The sequence below is a fragment of the Apodemus sylvaticus genome, chromosome 22, assembly GCF_947179515.1.
Source record: "Apodemus sylvaticus chromosome 22, mApoSyl1.1, whole genome shotgun sequence".
In the NCBI taxonomy this organism is placed as follows: Eukaryota; Metazoa; Chordata; class Mammalia; order Rodentia; family Muridae; genus Apodemus; species Apodemus sylvaticus.
This window is the reverse complement of record NC_067493.1, coordinates 9376709-9393015: the sequence shown is the minus strand read 5'-3', so window position 1 is coordinate 9393015 and position 16307 is coordinate 9376709. Positions and strand designations below refer to the sequence as shown.

General features: G+C 38.9%; 1 protein-coding gene across 1 annotated transcript; it reads right to left on the bottom strand.

Moving 5' to 3' along the window:
- Positions 1 to 13790: 13790 nt before the first annotated feature.
- On the bottom strand, positions 13791 to 14732 carry LOC127673272 (olfactory receptor 14J1-like). Its single transcript, XM_052168847.1, has one exon. It carries the CDS (start codon positions 14730 to 14732, stop codon positions 13791 to 13793), a length of 942 nt encoding a protein of 313 aa, XP_052024807.1.
- Positions 14733 to 16307: the final 1575 nt, after the last annotated feature.

Here is a 16307-nt window from a genome sequence, read left to right as displayed (position 1 = left end):
CATGGGAATCATTTGATATGCTAATTGTATCTTCAGTATTCAGAACCTCAGGGCTAATTAATATTCACTTATCAATGATTGCATTCCATGTGTATTCTTTTGTGATTGTGTTACTTCACTTAGGATATTTTCCAGTTTCATCCACTTGCCTAAAAAATTCATGAATTCATTGTTTTTAATTACTAAATAGTACTCCATTGTGTATATATACCATATTTTCTGTATCCATTCCTCCATTGAGGGATATCTTGGTTCTTTCCAGCTTCTGGCTATTATAAGGAAGGCTGCTATGAACATAATGGAGCATGTGTCCTTATTGCATGCTGGGGAATCCTCTGCCCAGTAGAAGTATTACAGGGTTTTCTTAGGAGCCGCCAGACTGATTTCCAGAGTGGTTGTACTATCTTACAATCCCACCAGCAGTGAAGGAGTATTCCTCTTTCTCCACATCCTCACCAACACCTGCTGCCTCCTGAGTTTTTAACCTTAGCCATTCTGACTGGTGTGAGGGGAAATCTCAGGGTTGTTTTAATCTGCATTTCCCTAATGGCGAATGATGTTGAGCATTTCTTAAGGTGCTTCTCGGCCATCCAAATTTCTTCAGGTGAAAATTCTTTGTTTAGGTCTGTACCCCATTTTTTAATAGGGTTATTTGGTTCCCTGGGGTCTAACTTCTTGAGTTCTTTGTATATATTGGATATTAGGCCTCTATCGGATGTAGGGTTGGTGAAGATCTTTTCCCAATTTGTTGGATGCCGTTTTGTCCTTTTGATGGTGTCCTTTGTCTTACAGAAACTTTGTAATTTGATGAGATCCCATTTGTCAATTCTTTTTTTTTAATATTTTTATTTTCTATATTTTTTGTTTACATTCCAAATGATTTTTCCCCTTCCCAGATCCCCCCTCCCCACAGCCTGGGCTACAACACCACATCTCCAGGCCCTGCAAGGAGCCAGAGGGGCACCAAGGAGGCCAGCTGGGAGGAGTCAGTGTGGTCTGGTGAGTCCAGCAGGCCCCTGGCAGGAGCCTTCAGGTGTTTGCTTCGGGATCTGAACAGCCTGGGCCACAGCGCTCAGTCTCCAGGAAGTGCAAGAGGCCTGGTGTGCACCCAGAGGCAGCCTGGGAGGACACGGCATGCTCTGGTGGGTCCAGCCCCACAGAGCTTAGGTTCCAGTCCTGAGGCCTCTGGCAGGATCCTTCAGATCTCCACTTCGGGATCCAGAACAACCTGGGCTACAACACCAGATCTCTAGGCCCTGCAAGAGGCCAGAGGGGTAGCCGGGAGGTGGGTTGGGAGGAGTCAGTGTGCCCTGGTGAGTCCAGCAGGCCCCTGGCAGGAGCCTTCAGGTGTCTGCTTCAGGATCTGAACAGTCTGGGCCACAGCACTCAGCCTCCAGGAAGTGTAAGAGGCCTGGTGTGCACCCAGAGGCAGGATGGGAGGACATAGTATGCTCCCGTGGGTCTGGCCCCACAGAGCTTAGGTTCCAGTCCTGAGGACTCTGGTGGGAGCCTTCAGATCTCTGCTTCGGGATCCGGAAAATACAGGGCTAAACCACATCTCCAGGCCCTGCAAGAGGCCAGAGGGGCACCCAGGAGGCCGGCTGGGAGGAGTCAGTGTGCTCTGGCAGTACAGGAGGTCAGCTGAGCACCAGAGGCCAGTTGGGAAGAGGCCGCTTGCACTGGTGAGTCCAGCATTGACAAGACCAACTAACACCAGTGAGAACTAGATTGCAAAGGCAAATGCAGGAACATCACTAACAGAAATCAAGGCAATATGGCAGCATCTGAACCCAATTCTCCTTTAACAGCATGTCCTGGATACCCCATCACACCAGAAAAACAAGATTTGGATTTAAAATCATTGGTCACAATGCTGGTACAGGAACACATGAAGGACATAATTAAAGAAATTCAGGAGAAAATGGATCAAAAGTTAGAAGCCCTTACAAGGGAATCACAAAAATCATTGAAAGAAATTCAGGAGAATACAAAAGCCAATAAGGAGGAAATGCAAAAATCACTTAAAGAAATACAGGAGAAATTTGGTCAACAGGCTGAGGTCATGAAAGAGGAAACACAAAAATCTCTTAAAGAATTACAGGAAAACACAAAGAAGCAAGTGAAGGAGCTAAGCAAAACCTTCCAGGATCTAAAATCAGAAGTAGAAACAACTAAGAAAACTCAAAGGGAGACAACTTTGGAGATAGAAATCAGGGGATATAGATGCAAATATCAACAACAGAATACAAGAGATAGAAGAAAGACTCTCAGATGCTGAAGATACCATAGACACCATGGACTCAACAGTTAAAGAAAATGCAAAATGCAAAAAGCTTGTAACCAAAAACATCCAGGAAATCCAGGACAGAATGAGAAGACCAAACCTAAGGATTATAGACATTGAAGGGAGTGAAGATTTACAACTTGAAGGGCCAACAAATATCTTCAATAAAATTATGGAAGAAAACTTTCCTAACCTAAAGAGAGAGATGCCCATGAATATACAAGAAGCCTAAAGAACTCCAAACATACTGGACCAGAACAGAAAAACCCCCTCCCCCGTCACATAATAATCAAAACCCCAAATTTACCAAACAAAGAAAGAATATTAAAGGCAGTAAGAGAAAAATGCCAAGTAACATATAAAGGAAGACCTATCAGAATCACACAAGACTTCTCACCTGAGACTATGAAAGCTAGAAGATCCTGGGCAGATCTCATGCAGACTCTAAGAGAACACAAATGCCAGCCAAAACTACTATACCCAGCAAAACTCTAAGTCACAGTAGATGGAGAAACTAAGATATTTCATGACAAAACCAAGTTTACCCAATATCTATCCACAAACCCAGTCCTACAAAGGATAATAAGAGGAAAACACCAATACAAGGAGGGAAACTTCACGCTGGAAAAAGCCAAGATAGTAACCTTCTTCCATCAAACCCAAAAGAAGATAACCATTTGTCAATTCTTGATCTTAGAGAGTAAGCTATTGGTGTTCTTTTCAGGAACTTTTGCCCTGTGCCTACGTCCTCAAGGGTTTTCCCCAGTTTCTTTTCTATTAGTTTCAGTGTGTCTGGTTTTACATGGAGGTCCTTGATCCACATGGAGTTGAGCTTAGTACAAGGAGATAAGAATGGATCAATTCGCATTCTCCTGCATGCTGACCTCCAATTGAGCCAGCACCATTTGCTGAAAAGGCTATCTTTTTTCACTGGATGCTTTCAGCTGCTTTGTCGAAGATCAAGTGACCATAAGTGTGTGGATTCATTTCTGGGTCTTCAATTCTATTCCATTGGTCCACTTGCCTGTCCCTGTGCCAATACCATGCAGTTTTTAACACTATTGCTCTGTAGTATTGCTTGAAGTCAGGGATACTAATACCCCCAGAAGTTCTTTTACTGTTGAGAACAGTTTTAGCTATCCTGGGTTTTTTGTTATTCCAGATGAATTTGAGAATTGCTTTTTCCAACTCTATGAAGAACTAAGTTGGGATTATGATGGGGATTGCATTGAATCTGTATATTGCCTTTGGCAAGATGGCCATTTTAACTATATTAATCCTGCCAATCCACAAGCATGGCAGATTTTTCCATTTTCTGAGATCTTCTTTGATTTCCTTCTTCAGAGACCTGAAGTTCTTGTTGTATAGATCTTTCACTTGTTAGAGTTACACCAAGATACTTTATATTGTTTGTGGCTATTTTGAAGGGTGTCATTTCCCTAACTTCATTCTCTGCCTGCTTATCCTTTGAGTATAGGAAGGCAACTGATTTGCTTGAGTTGATTTTTATAACCTGCCACTTTGCTGAAGTTGTTTATCAGATGAAGGAGTTCTCTGGTGGAGTTTTTTGGGTCATTTAAGTATACTATCATGTCATCTGCAAATAGTGATAATTTGACTTCTTCCTTTCCAATTTGTATCCCTTTGATCTCCTTATGTTGTCTAATTGCTCTAGCTAGGACCTCAAGTACTATATTGAAAAGATATGGAGAGAGAGGGCAACCTTGCCTAGTTCCTGATTTTAGTGGGATTGCTTCAACTTTCTCTCCATTTAGTTTGATGTTGGCTACCAGTTTGCTGTATATTGCTTTAATTATGTTTAGGTATGGGCCTTAAATTCCTTTTCTTTCCAAGACTTTTAGCATGAAAGGATGCTAAATTTTGTCAAATGCCTTTTCAGCATCTAATGAAATGATCATATGGATTTTTTCATTGAGTTTGTTTATGTAGCGGATTGAATTGATGGATTTCCCTATATTGAATCATCCCTGCATTCCTGGGATGAAGCCCACTTGATCATGGTGGATGATCGTTTTGATGTGTTCATGGATTCAGTTGGCAAGAATTTTATTGAGTATTTTTGCATCGATATTCATAAGGGAAATTGGCCTGAAGTTCTCTTTCTTTGTTGGACCTTTGTGTGGTTTTGGTATCAGTGTAACTGTGGCTTAGTAGAACGAGTTGGATAGAGTTCCTTCTGTTTCTATTTTGTGAATCAGTTTGAAGAGTATTGGTGTTAGGTCTTCTATGAAGGTCTGATAGAATTCTGCACTGAAGCCTTCTGGTCCCGTGCTTTTTTTTTGGTTGGAGACCTTCTATGACCCCTTTTATTTCTTTAGGGGTTATAAGACTGTTTAGATGATCTATTTGATCCTGATTTAATTTTGGTGTTTGGTATCTGTCTAGGAAATTGTCCATTTCCTCCAGATTCTCCATTTGTGTTGAGGCTTTGGTAGTAAGATCTCACGATTTTTTGAATTTCCTCAGTTTCTGTTGTTATACCTCCCTTTTCATTTCTAATTTTGTTAATCTGGATACTGTCTCTGTGCCCTTTGCTTAGTCTGGCTAAGGGTTTATCTATCTTGTTGATTTTCTAAAAGAACCAGCTCCTGGTTTCGTTGATTCTTTGTATGGTTCTCCTAGTTTCAACTTGATTGATTTCAGCACTGAGTTTGACGATTTCCCGCCTTCTACTCCTCCTGGGAGAATTCGCTTCTTTTTGCTCCAGGACTTTCAGGTGTGTCATTAAGCTGCTAGTGTATGCTCTCTCCATTTTCTTTTTGGAGGCACTCGGGGCTATGAGTTTTCCTCTTAGCACTGCTTTCATTGTGTCCCATAGATTTGGGTATGTTGTGTCTTCATTTTCATTAAATTCTAAAAAGTCTTTAATTTCTTTATTTCTTCCTTGACCAAGGTATCATTGAGTAGAGTATTGTTCAGTTTCCATGTATATGTGGGCTTTCTGTTGTTTTTGTTTCTATTGAAGACCACTTTTACTCCATAGTGATCTGATAGGGGGAATGGAATTATTTCAATCTTCTTATATTTGTTGAGGTCTGTCTTGTGACCAATATGGTCGATTTTGGAAAAGGTACCAAGAGGTGCTAAGAAAAAGGTATATTCTTTTGCTTTAGGGTGAAATGTTCTATATATATCTGTTAACTCTAATTGGTCCAAAGCTTCAATTAGTTTCACTGTGTCCCTGTTCAGTTTCTGTTTTCCTGATCGGTCCATTGAGGAAAGTGCAGGGTTGAAGTCACCCACAATTATTGTGTTAGGTGCACTGTGTGCTTTCAGCTTTAGTAAAGTTTCTTTTATGAATGAGGGTGCCCTTGCATTTGGAGCATAGATGTTCAGAATTGAGAGTTCTTCTTGGTGTGTTTTTCCTTTGACCAGCAAGAAGGTCAGTTTGAAAGTCAGTTTTATCTGATATTAGAATGGCTATTCCGGCTTGTTTCCTGAGACCATTTGTTCGTAAAATTGTCTTCCAGCCTTTTACTCTAAGGTAGTGTTTGTCTTTGACACTGAGGTGTGTTTCCTGTAAGCAGCAAAATGTAGGATCCTGTTTATGTATCCAGTCTGTTAGTCTATGTCTTTTTATTGGGGAATTGAGTCCATTGATGTTAAGAAATATTAAGGAATAGTGATTATTACTTCCTGTCATTTTTGATGTTATCTTTTATATTTGATTGGTTATCTTCTTTTGGGTTTGATTAAACCCATATTCATGGGCATCTCTGTCTTTAGATTAGGGAAGTTTTCTTTTTTTCTTCTTTAATAATTTTATTAAAGATATTTGCTGGCCCTTTAAGTTGTAAATCTTCGCTCTCATCTATGCCTATAATCCTTAGGTTTGGCCTTCTCAATGTGTCCTGGATTTCCTGGATGTTTTGGTTTACAAGCTTTTTGCATTTTGCATTTCCTTTGACCATTGAGTTCATGGTTTCTATGGTATCTTTGGCATCTGAGATTCTTTCTTCTATCTCTTGTATTCTGTTGTTGATATTTGCATCTATGGTCCCTGATTTCTTCCCAAGGTTTTCTATCTCCAAAATTGTCTCCCTTTGTGATTTCTTAGTTGTGTCTACTTCTGATTTTAGATCCTGGATGTTTTTGCTCAGTTCCTTCACTTGCTTGTTTGTGTTTTCCTGTAATTCTTTGAGAGATTTTTGTGTTTCTTCTTTCATGACTTCTGCCTGTTGATCAAATTTCTCCTGTACTTTTTTAGGTGATTTTTGCATTTCCTCCTTATTGGCTACTATCATTTGACCCATATTCTCCTGAATTTCTTTAAGTGATTTTTGTGTTTCCCTTGTAAGGGCTTCTAACTTTTGATCATTTTTCTCCTGAATTTCCTTAAGAGATTTATTTATGTCCTTCATGTGTTCTTGTAACAGCATCACGACCACGATGTGATTTTACATCCAAATCTTGCTTTTCTGGTGTGTTAGGGTATCCAGGTCTTGCTATTAACAGAGAATTTGGTTCAGATGCTGCCATATTGCTTTGATTTCTGTTAGTAATGTTCCTATGTTTGCCTTTTGCCATCTAGATCACACTTGGTTAGTTGGTCTTGTTGTCAATGCAGGACTCACCCTTGCAAGATTCCTCCCTGAAGCCAGCCTCCAGATGCACTGCTGTCCCTCTGTACTGCTTGGGGATGGGGTGCGTGGCCCAGGCTGCTTCTGATCTAGAGGGGGCGACCAGAAGGCTCCTGCCAGAGGCCTCCAGATGAATCCTCCACTCTGACAGGTCAGATGGACTCACCTGAGCAAGCAGCCTCCTCGTGGTCGGCCTTCAGATGCACTGCTGGCCCTCTGCACTGCTTGGGGACAGGGCTCATGACCCAAGCTGCTTCCGAGCCAGAGGTGGTGACAAGAAGGCTCCTGTCAGAGGCCTCCAAATGGATCCTCTGCTTTGCCGGGTCAGACAAACTCACTTGAGCAAGGTGCCTCCCCGTGGCAAGCCTCTAGATACACCGCTGGCCCTCTGCACTGCTCAGGGATCCAGATGGTGATTTCTTATAGTTTAAGATGTGGAGGAAAAATGACCAATATCAAATAAGAGAGTGTAAATTTAAAGTCACTTATGTTTCAGATAGAAGTCATGTTTTAGTTTATTGTCCTTTGTTTTGGTATTTGAGGGATTAAAAATAACCCATGATTCTTCCCTTGCAATTTGCAGGACACCCACAGTACAGATCTCTTAAATGTAGAGAAACTCAAATAAATTTCATTAAAAAGTCAGAATTGACCACTCTCTCCAGAGGTTTTCAATATACTATTGGCAGTCTTAGCAAGAACAGTAAGACAACTATAGGAGACAGAGGGGAGAAAATAGGAATGGAAGAAGCCAGTTTCTTTTATCTTTCTTTCTCTCTTATTTATTTATTTATTTATTTATTTATTTCTTTATTTATTTTTGAGACAGCATTTCTCTGTATAGCCCTGGCTGTCCTGGAACTCACTCTGTAGACCAGGCTGGCCTCAAACTCAGAAATCCACCAGCTTCTGCCTCCCTAATGCTGGGATTATAGGCTTGTGCCACCACTGCCCAGCATTTCTATATGTATAGATAATTATGATTGCATATACAAGTGACCCTAAAAGTATCACCAGGGAACTCATACAGCTGATAAACATTTTTAGCAAAGAAGAAGGGAACAAAACTAACACATAAAGATATGTAGCCTATATATAAAAGAAAAATGGACTAAGACAAATATATTATGATTTTCCCTTTCCCAAAGCCTGTAAGTAACTTCTTATTTTGCTTCCAATCCAGTTCCACAATCTGTCTCTCATTAGAACAAAACACCAGACATCTAAATAACAATAATAAAATTTAGTATAAAGTAAAACCAAAAAAATTGGAAAGGACACAAACGCACGCACGCGCGTGCGCACGCATGCACGTGCGTACACACACACACACACACACACACACACACACAGAGAGAGAGAGAGAGAGAGAGAGAGAGAGAGAGAGAGAGAGAGAGAGAGAGTAAATCAGAAGAAATACAAAGAAAACTCACACGAAACACAAGTAAATGCAGACATACACAGGCTCAAGAACAGCACCATAGGATTCCGCAAAAAATCAAAACCAGAAGCCATAATACATATGCAAAGGACCTGTAAGGTTAAGAAAAATGCCCTGACAAAACATGAGACATACAAACTCAAAGATGTCATTGAGGTTTTTCCCCCTTTATATTAATATATTCATTTTACATCCTGATCGCAGTCCCCATCCCTTCTCTCCAGGTCCATGCTCCAACTCCCCTTTTCCTAATCCATCCACCCCTTCTCTTCAAGAAAGTGGAAGTGCCACCGCCCACCCCCATGGTACCCACTTTAGCATACTAGGTTGCCTCAGGACTAAGTGCATCCTTTCCCGCTATGCCAGACAAAGCAGCCCAGCCAGGGGAATGGAATCCAACAGAGTCTGAGTCAGAAATAGGCCCTGCTACAGTCTTAAGGGACCACTATAAAGACCCAAGCTACACATGTGTAGGGGGGCTAGGACTAGTCCTTGGATGCTCTTTGGTTGGTGGTACAGACTCTTTGAGCTTCCATGGCCCCAGGCTTTGTAGGTCTTCTTGAGGTGATCCCACTGGTTCCCTCAATCCTTCTCCCTAGGCTTCCACCAGACTCCCTGAGCCCTGCCAAATGTTTGGCTGTGGGTCTCTACATCAGTTTCCATCAGCTGCTGGATGAAGTTTCTCATATAACAGATATGTTAGGTTCCTACCAGCAACCATAGCTGATTATCATTAATAGTGTCAATGGATTTCTTTGCTTGATATTTTTGTTTATTTTTGTTGTTGTTGATTTTGTTTACAGAGTGAGACTCTGCTGGGGGAAACTAACTTTCCATTCACATTTTTATTTCTGGACTATGTTGGTATTCTGTGTAAGCTCCACCCAACACCTCCCTGGCAATAGCCAGGAATGCCTGCCCCATAGATCTGGCCCACTATAAAAGGGGCTACTTGCCCCTCATCTCTCTCTTTGCTCTCTCTCTGCTCCCCCACATGCTCTCACCTCTCTGCCCCTTAGGCTCTCCTCCCCCCTCCATGTGGTCATGGCTGGCCTCCACTCCACTTCTCTACTCTCTCCTCTCTCTCTCTCTCTCTCTCTCTCTCTCTCTCTCTCTCTCTCTCTCTCTCTCTCTCTCCCTTTCTGTACCACTAACTCCCATCCTCTACCCTGAATAAACTCCATTCTGTACCATGCCTGTCTGTGTGTGGTAGCTCAGGGAAAAGAAGTCCCTGGACAAGGGCCTGCCTGGGCACCCCCTTCCCACACACCACCGTGCCACACTCCCTTAACCCCCAATCCTCTCTTTTTAAGCCCCTTCATTTGGTTCCCCTTCATTGGTGCTGAAACCTGGAACAAGAAAACACCATGAGTATACTTGCTTAAGCTTTATCTTCATTTGGCCTTTCAGACTAGAGATGAGAGCTTCTCAGTAATGGAACCCCATTTGGTGCACCTGTGCAGGCCCTGTGCATCCTACCACAGTCTCTGGGTGTTCACAAGTGCTTTAGTACTCCTATGTTTAGAAGGCCTCACTTCCTTAGTGACCTCCATCCCCTCTGGCTCTTATACTTTTTCATCTCCTCTAACTCTTACCTTCTTTTTGACTCCTCGTTTGTAGGATTTTTGGAGCTCTGCCAGGAAAAAATTAATAGAGATACTCCATTTAGGAGTGTGTGCTTCTAAGGTTTTCATTCTCTGTACACTGTTCAGTTGTGAATCTCTCTCTGTCTTTGTTCCCATATATTGAATGTGGAAGCTTCTCTGAAGATGTTGAGCAAGGCACTTTTCTACAGATATTGCAAAATGCTCCAAGGAATAAATTTATACCTATATCTCCTTAGCCATATTGAGTTATCTACATCACTATATGTGTTGGTCCAAGGAAGTGTTTGTGAATGTTCATGTTCTCTGCATAAAAATCTTCACTTGAACCTAACAAATCTTTAAGAAAAAAATAAACAGATAATAAGGTATCCAAAAATAATGAACAAGAACAAAAAACTTATGAATTATTGATTCCTGCAATTTCTGATTCTTGATTTTTGCTCCAGTATAGGGTACATGGGCTGATTTGGATGGAGGAAAGGAAATGTAGAAAAAGTGAAACTATATTTTAAGATCAAATTTTAAATAAATAATTAGAAAGTGAGGAAAAAGTGAAACCACGTAAGAGACAGAGTTGCCTTCTGCCTCACTTGTTTATACTCTAACTAGCTTCTGTGTATGGGAACAATCCAGCCTGGAGAAAATGTAATACTTTCATCTCAATTTTACAGATCAAGTGGATGTTCAAAAAAGTAATATTTTAAGTTTGTGGAAGTGATGTAACAAATATGTTTCAATGAAGAAGTGAGAAAGGATACAGAGGGAACCAAGGGAAGTAATATTATTTAAAATAAATTGAAAAAACATTTCACTTCATTTTCTAAGTATGAGTCTGAGAAACTGTAATGTAACATGTGGAAAAATAAACATAAGACATCCCATTGAAACTCAGGCTTTTTCTAGCTCCCTTTGGCTGTTAACTCTATCACCAAACCCTGAAATTATTAGGTTATAAATATTATATATTAGACAAGATTAGTCATCTATCTTTTGTGTTTGTATCAAATTTGGAGATATGTCTTATTTTTTTGTTTTTTTTCAAATTGTTCAAGGAATTTCTTCATATAAATAGAAAAGTTATTCATAAGGACAATAAAGCTATTATTTGATCTGAGCTTTCTTTGGGGAGCAAAACTGATATGGGATTTAAAAAGCTGATGACCTGATTATTTAACTTCTATACACCCTATTTTTCTTTTTCTCACTTTATTAATTAGGATTTCAAAAGCATACTGGGTATGTTACCAGATCTCTTTGGAAAGCAGGTAACCAAGTTTGGAATAGATAAGGCCAGGGCTATGAATGGCCAGGGCTACGAATGGCCCAACACAGACCACAGTACTGACAACTTGACTCAGATAATGATTGCCAGACTATTGATTTACTGATTTATAGATTGGATTCTGAACTCCAGAACACTGCTTTCTAAAGCTGAGCACCTAACCCACCAACTTTGGTAGAAATGGCTCCTGCTTAGCTTCTGCTTTCTGTTTTTTTCTAAGCTTGTGTCTCCAGCTGGAGCACCCAATGTAATAACTTAGGTCTTCTTTTTACATTCTAGATATAGGAAAATCAGAAGAGGAAGTGTTTTGCCACTTGGAAGAAAATGGTAGTAATGTCTAATGTTTATGGAATTCACAGGTGATTGCTTGTTCATCACAGAGTTACTATTAACAGAAAGTAAATTATATGTAAATGAACCACACAAATGCAAATACATAACAAGCATTGAGAAATGTATTCTTTTTTAAAAGAATTACACGTGTTTTTTTATTTGGGGTCTGCAACAAAGCTTTTGCTACTATGCAGATATTAGCCTAGAAGCTTGGAATACCCAGACACAATCCACATATCTAATGATGTCCAAGAAGAAGGAAGGAGTGGCCCCTGGTTCTGGAAAGGTTCAGTGTAGCAGTGTAGGAGAATAACAGGACAGGAAGGTGGGAAGGGGTGGAAGTGGGAACAGGGGGAGGGAGGAGGACTTATGGGACTTTCAGGTAGGAGAGATCTAGGAAAGGGAAAATCATTTGAAATGTAAATAAAGAATATATTGAATAAAAAAAAAGAAAAAGAAAAAAAGGCAAACTATTTAATGTCAAAGAACACAACATTCCCAAAATTGTTTTATGTATTTGAAAGATCAATAACTTCAAAGAAAGTAACTTTATTACTAAAATGAGGACATTCAACATATCTAGGACAAAAGACAACAAAATACTTATAAACCATATATTAGATACTTACCCATATCATTTGGTAATAATAAGCCAATATGTTGTCATCCAAAATTTATAAATGAATGCTCATGTAAATAAATCTAAAATATAAAGGTAGGAAATGGAATTGATTTGCTTATGTTGTAATTCAGACAATTAATAAAATAACAGGCTAGCACAAGTATTTCTGAAAATATGCAACTCAAAAGGAATCAAATGGAATTCACATGCCTCTGAAGATGGAAATAACAGGCCAATGTCTGAGCAGGTAAAAGGCCTGACGAAAAGTCATTTGTGGTTGTATCTTGAAAATCTAGACTGACCAACTTTTGTTCTTACAGGTAATCTAAGACTACACATACTATATACAACATCTGGATAGAAAAAATGTCCTGAATAACAGAAATAGGGACTGAAGAGTTGTTTTACTACGTTAAAATGAAGGATTATCATTCTTATGAAGCTTCTTACAAAAAGAAAAGAAATATATAAGATTTTAGTAATATGAAAACTAACAAGTATTATTATTGTGCTTGATCTGTTGAGCTAACACACATTTGAAGAAATTTTGCAAAGGTAGATTAGAATTATTACTAAAATGCAAATCTTATCAGATTCCACTGCTATTTACAACCATGTGACAGACATCTGGCAGGATTTCATCCACCTCTGAGTTTCTGGCTGTATCCATAGTTGTTCATGAACAAGTAAAATCATGAGAGCTTTAGAAGTGCTTAGGACCTACATCTTTTTTTTTATTGATATATTTTTTATTTACATTTCAAATGATTTCCCCTTTTCTGGGTCCCCACTCCCCGCAAATCCCATTAGCCCTCTTCTGTCCACCTGTTCTTCCATCCACCCCTTCCCACTTCCCTGTTCTGGAATTCCAGGACCTACATCTTTAATTGACACATAAATGACTTAATTGTACAAACCCTATTGGTCACATCAGTTAAGAAAGTTGAATATGTTGTATACTTAATCCAATAAACCTATTCTTTAGAATTATACAGACAAAGCTTGGTAATTACAAGTGCATGTATCAAATGACTTAACAATAATTAAGTGTTGAAGATATTTTATATAGGAAAAATGAGGGAATATATACTGACAAATTTTAATATAAATGAAAACTGTAGTTCAGGAAAATATCAACTGTAAGACTATGCAAATTCATCTACTGATATCATATACATTTAAACCAAATGTATACTACTAGACAAAAATAATTTTAAAATAAAAATTGGAAAATAAATTATTGACTTAAATTTATAACTTGGTGGTGGACCTAGGACTATTAGTATTATGTTTGTGTTTTACTTTTTGTAATTTTGCCTCTGCAAAAGTGTTAGAAATATACTGAAATTGTCACTATGACTGCATGTTTATGTGTTAGAAAGTAAAAACTAGTAAATCTATATTACAAGGCTATTAAAATGTTTTATCAATTTGAAGAAACAACACATTTAATGCAAAACTGCAAAGAAATAAGACAATATACTTCCATAAGTACATGATTTTATAACATAGTTTATGTATAGGAAAATAAAACAAAACATTCCTCTTCATTAGAGTTTGAAGAAAACCCAGTGACTAAAATCATTCATGGGTATAATTAAACAGTCATAAACAATGGGTCTAATGATTCCAACCAGTGAATTTTGTATTAAACAAGAACTTCCTTGCAACACTCTTTAGGGTCGTATTTCTCAGACTGTAAATAACAGGGTTGAGAGTTGGAGGTAGTACTGTGTAAAAGATAGAGAATAAAAACTCTAAAGCAGTTGGAGAGTCTGAGGTTTGATTTAGATATGCAAAGGTTCCTGTAGAAAGAAACAATGAGACAACAAAGAGATGGGGAAGGCAAGTAGAGAAGACCTTGGATCTGCTTTCAGCAGAGGGCATCCTGAGAACTGTGGAGAATATGTGGACATAAGAGATGACAATCCCAATAAAGCAGACAAAGGCCATTACAGCCACGAAATTAACCACTCCCATTATTGCAAGGTAATCATTAGAGCAGGAGAGTTTGAGCAACTGGGGGACATCACAGAAGAATTGGTGAATTATTCTGTCACCACAGAATCTGATAGAGAGTACACCTGTTGCACATAAAGTTCCAGAGATGCTTCCACTTAACCACACAGCTCCCACAGCCCAAGTGCACTTTCTGGGACTCATGATGACCTCATAGTGCAGTGGAAGGCAGATGGCCACAAAGCGGTCATAAGACATCACTGTGAGAATGGCCATCTCACTCCAGGCCAAAGCTGTGAAGAAAAAAACCTGAATCATGCACTGCCCATATGAAATATAGCCACTTCGTGCCAGGGAACTGTCGACATACTGGGGAATTGTGACAGAGAGGGATGAGAGGTCCAGAATGGAAAGGTGCTTCAGAAAGTAATACATTGGAGACTGGAGCTGTGGGTCCAGTGTTGTGATGGTGATAATGATGAAGTTCCCTGCTGAGCCAAATAGGTATGTCACCAAGAAGAGCAAAGCATGCAAGATCTGCAGCTCATGGTTGTCAGACAAACCCATGAGGAGAAATCCACTCACTGTAGTTATATTTTTCATAATTGTTTTGAAAACAAAATTTGTGATGGCAGCTGGAAAATGAAGCAGTATGTTAAATTTAGCAGAAAGACATTTAGGCAATAGTTATGTGTTCATTAATATTTATTTCAATAATTAGTCTCTACATACTATCTATCATCTACTATCTATACATTTTTCTATTTATCTATCTCTATCATCTATCTACACTTGTTGAGAAATTTAAGTGAGAACACATTTTTTTCCTCATCTCCATAGAACTCACACTATCCATTCATATACCTACAGGTGTAGATGTGATCCATCACTGGTCCTCTCAAGGAATGTGTTTTTGTTTGCCCCCTTTAAAAGCACTGTTTCACTGCCACAATTGAAACCCATTCCTTTTCTTTAAGTCATCAATAGCCAGTCAGTGATGGAAGGACTGTGGAATGGGTTTTTAAACATAGATAGGACTGGTTATGTATAGCTCAAACAGGGTACCATGTTACCAGTTGAAATAGGCATTTTTAGAAAATATACCAGGAATTAAAATATGGTTTGCTTGTCCACTGGAAACAGCTAGTCTCTCTTAGAAAACAATAATGTCATTATAGCAAGAAAATATTAGTTATTGTTGAATGAAGTATAAAATGCTTTTGAATACTATGCAGGAGTTATTGAAATCAAAAGAAAAGTGTTTGTGTAAAGGGAATGCTCACATGGTGCACTCAAATTAGATAACTTATTTCATTTATGGGGTATTTTGGGGACAAGCAGCTTCCATTTGAATTTAACTACTATCACTAGTACTTGCCTTCAGATGTAGCTACCAAAGAGTTATTAGCTCTTACCAAAAGAAAAGACAATTGCAAAGACAGATAGTGATTTCTTGAAATGGTTTAAGATGAGAGGAGAATGGCCAATATCCAATAAGAGACTGCAAATTTAATGTCATTGGTGATTCCAATAGAACTCTTGCTTTAGTTCATGGTCCTTTTCTTATTTGAGGGATTGAAAATAACCCATCATTCTCTTCTTGCAAGTTGCACGTTGGTGTTTGGGAGATGATGAGCATAAAATGAATTATCACCTTTCTGCATGGTTTTCTTGTTGTTGTTGTTCCATTAGTGAACTCTAGGCAACAAAATAAAATCAAATTTCATCACATACTTTCACGTTTTCTTAAAATTTGTGTGCTTACAAAAGCAGGAGAAAATTTGAGAGCACCATTTTCAATCTTGAGGCATTTTTTCATTTAATAGCATCTCTTGTAACAAGAAAAACTCAGTCCAGCATGCTCACACCTCTTTCTCAAAGAATGAACCTATATCCAAATACCTGACAGGATGTTGGAGTTTGATTGTAATTAAAGTGATCTTATAGCCAAACATGATATTAGAAACTAAGACCCTAGACCTGTGGCAGCATGAGGCTGAATTCAAACCAGTGTGTGCTCCACAGAAAGATCCACCACCTATGAGAAAATAAAACACTGTTAAATAAATTAGATAAATTTGTATTATCTGGTTCAGCTTTTATATTTGAAAGCCTCTTGTCTCCTACCCTGTGTACCTCAATCATAACTTGAATCATTCTAGAATATCCTCATACTGT

What these genes read in the sequence shown, in the direction of transcription:
- LOC127673272 (XM_052168847.1), bottom strand. Translation starts at nt 14,732, where the DNA reads ATGAAAAATATAACTACAGTGAGTGGATTTCTCCTCATGGGTTTGTCT.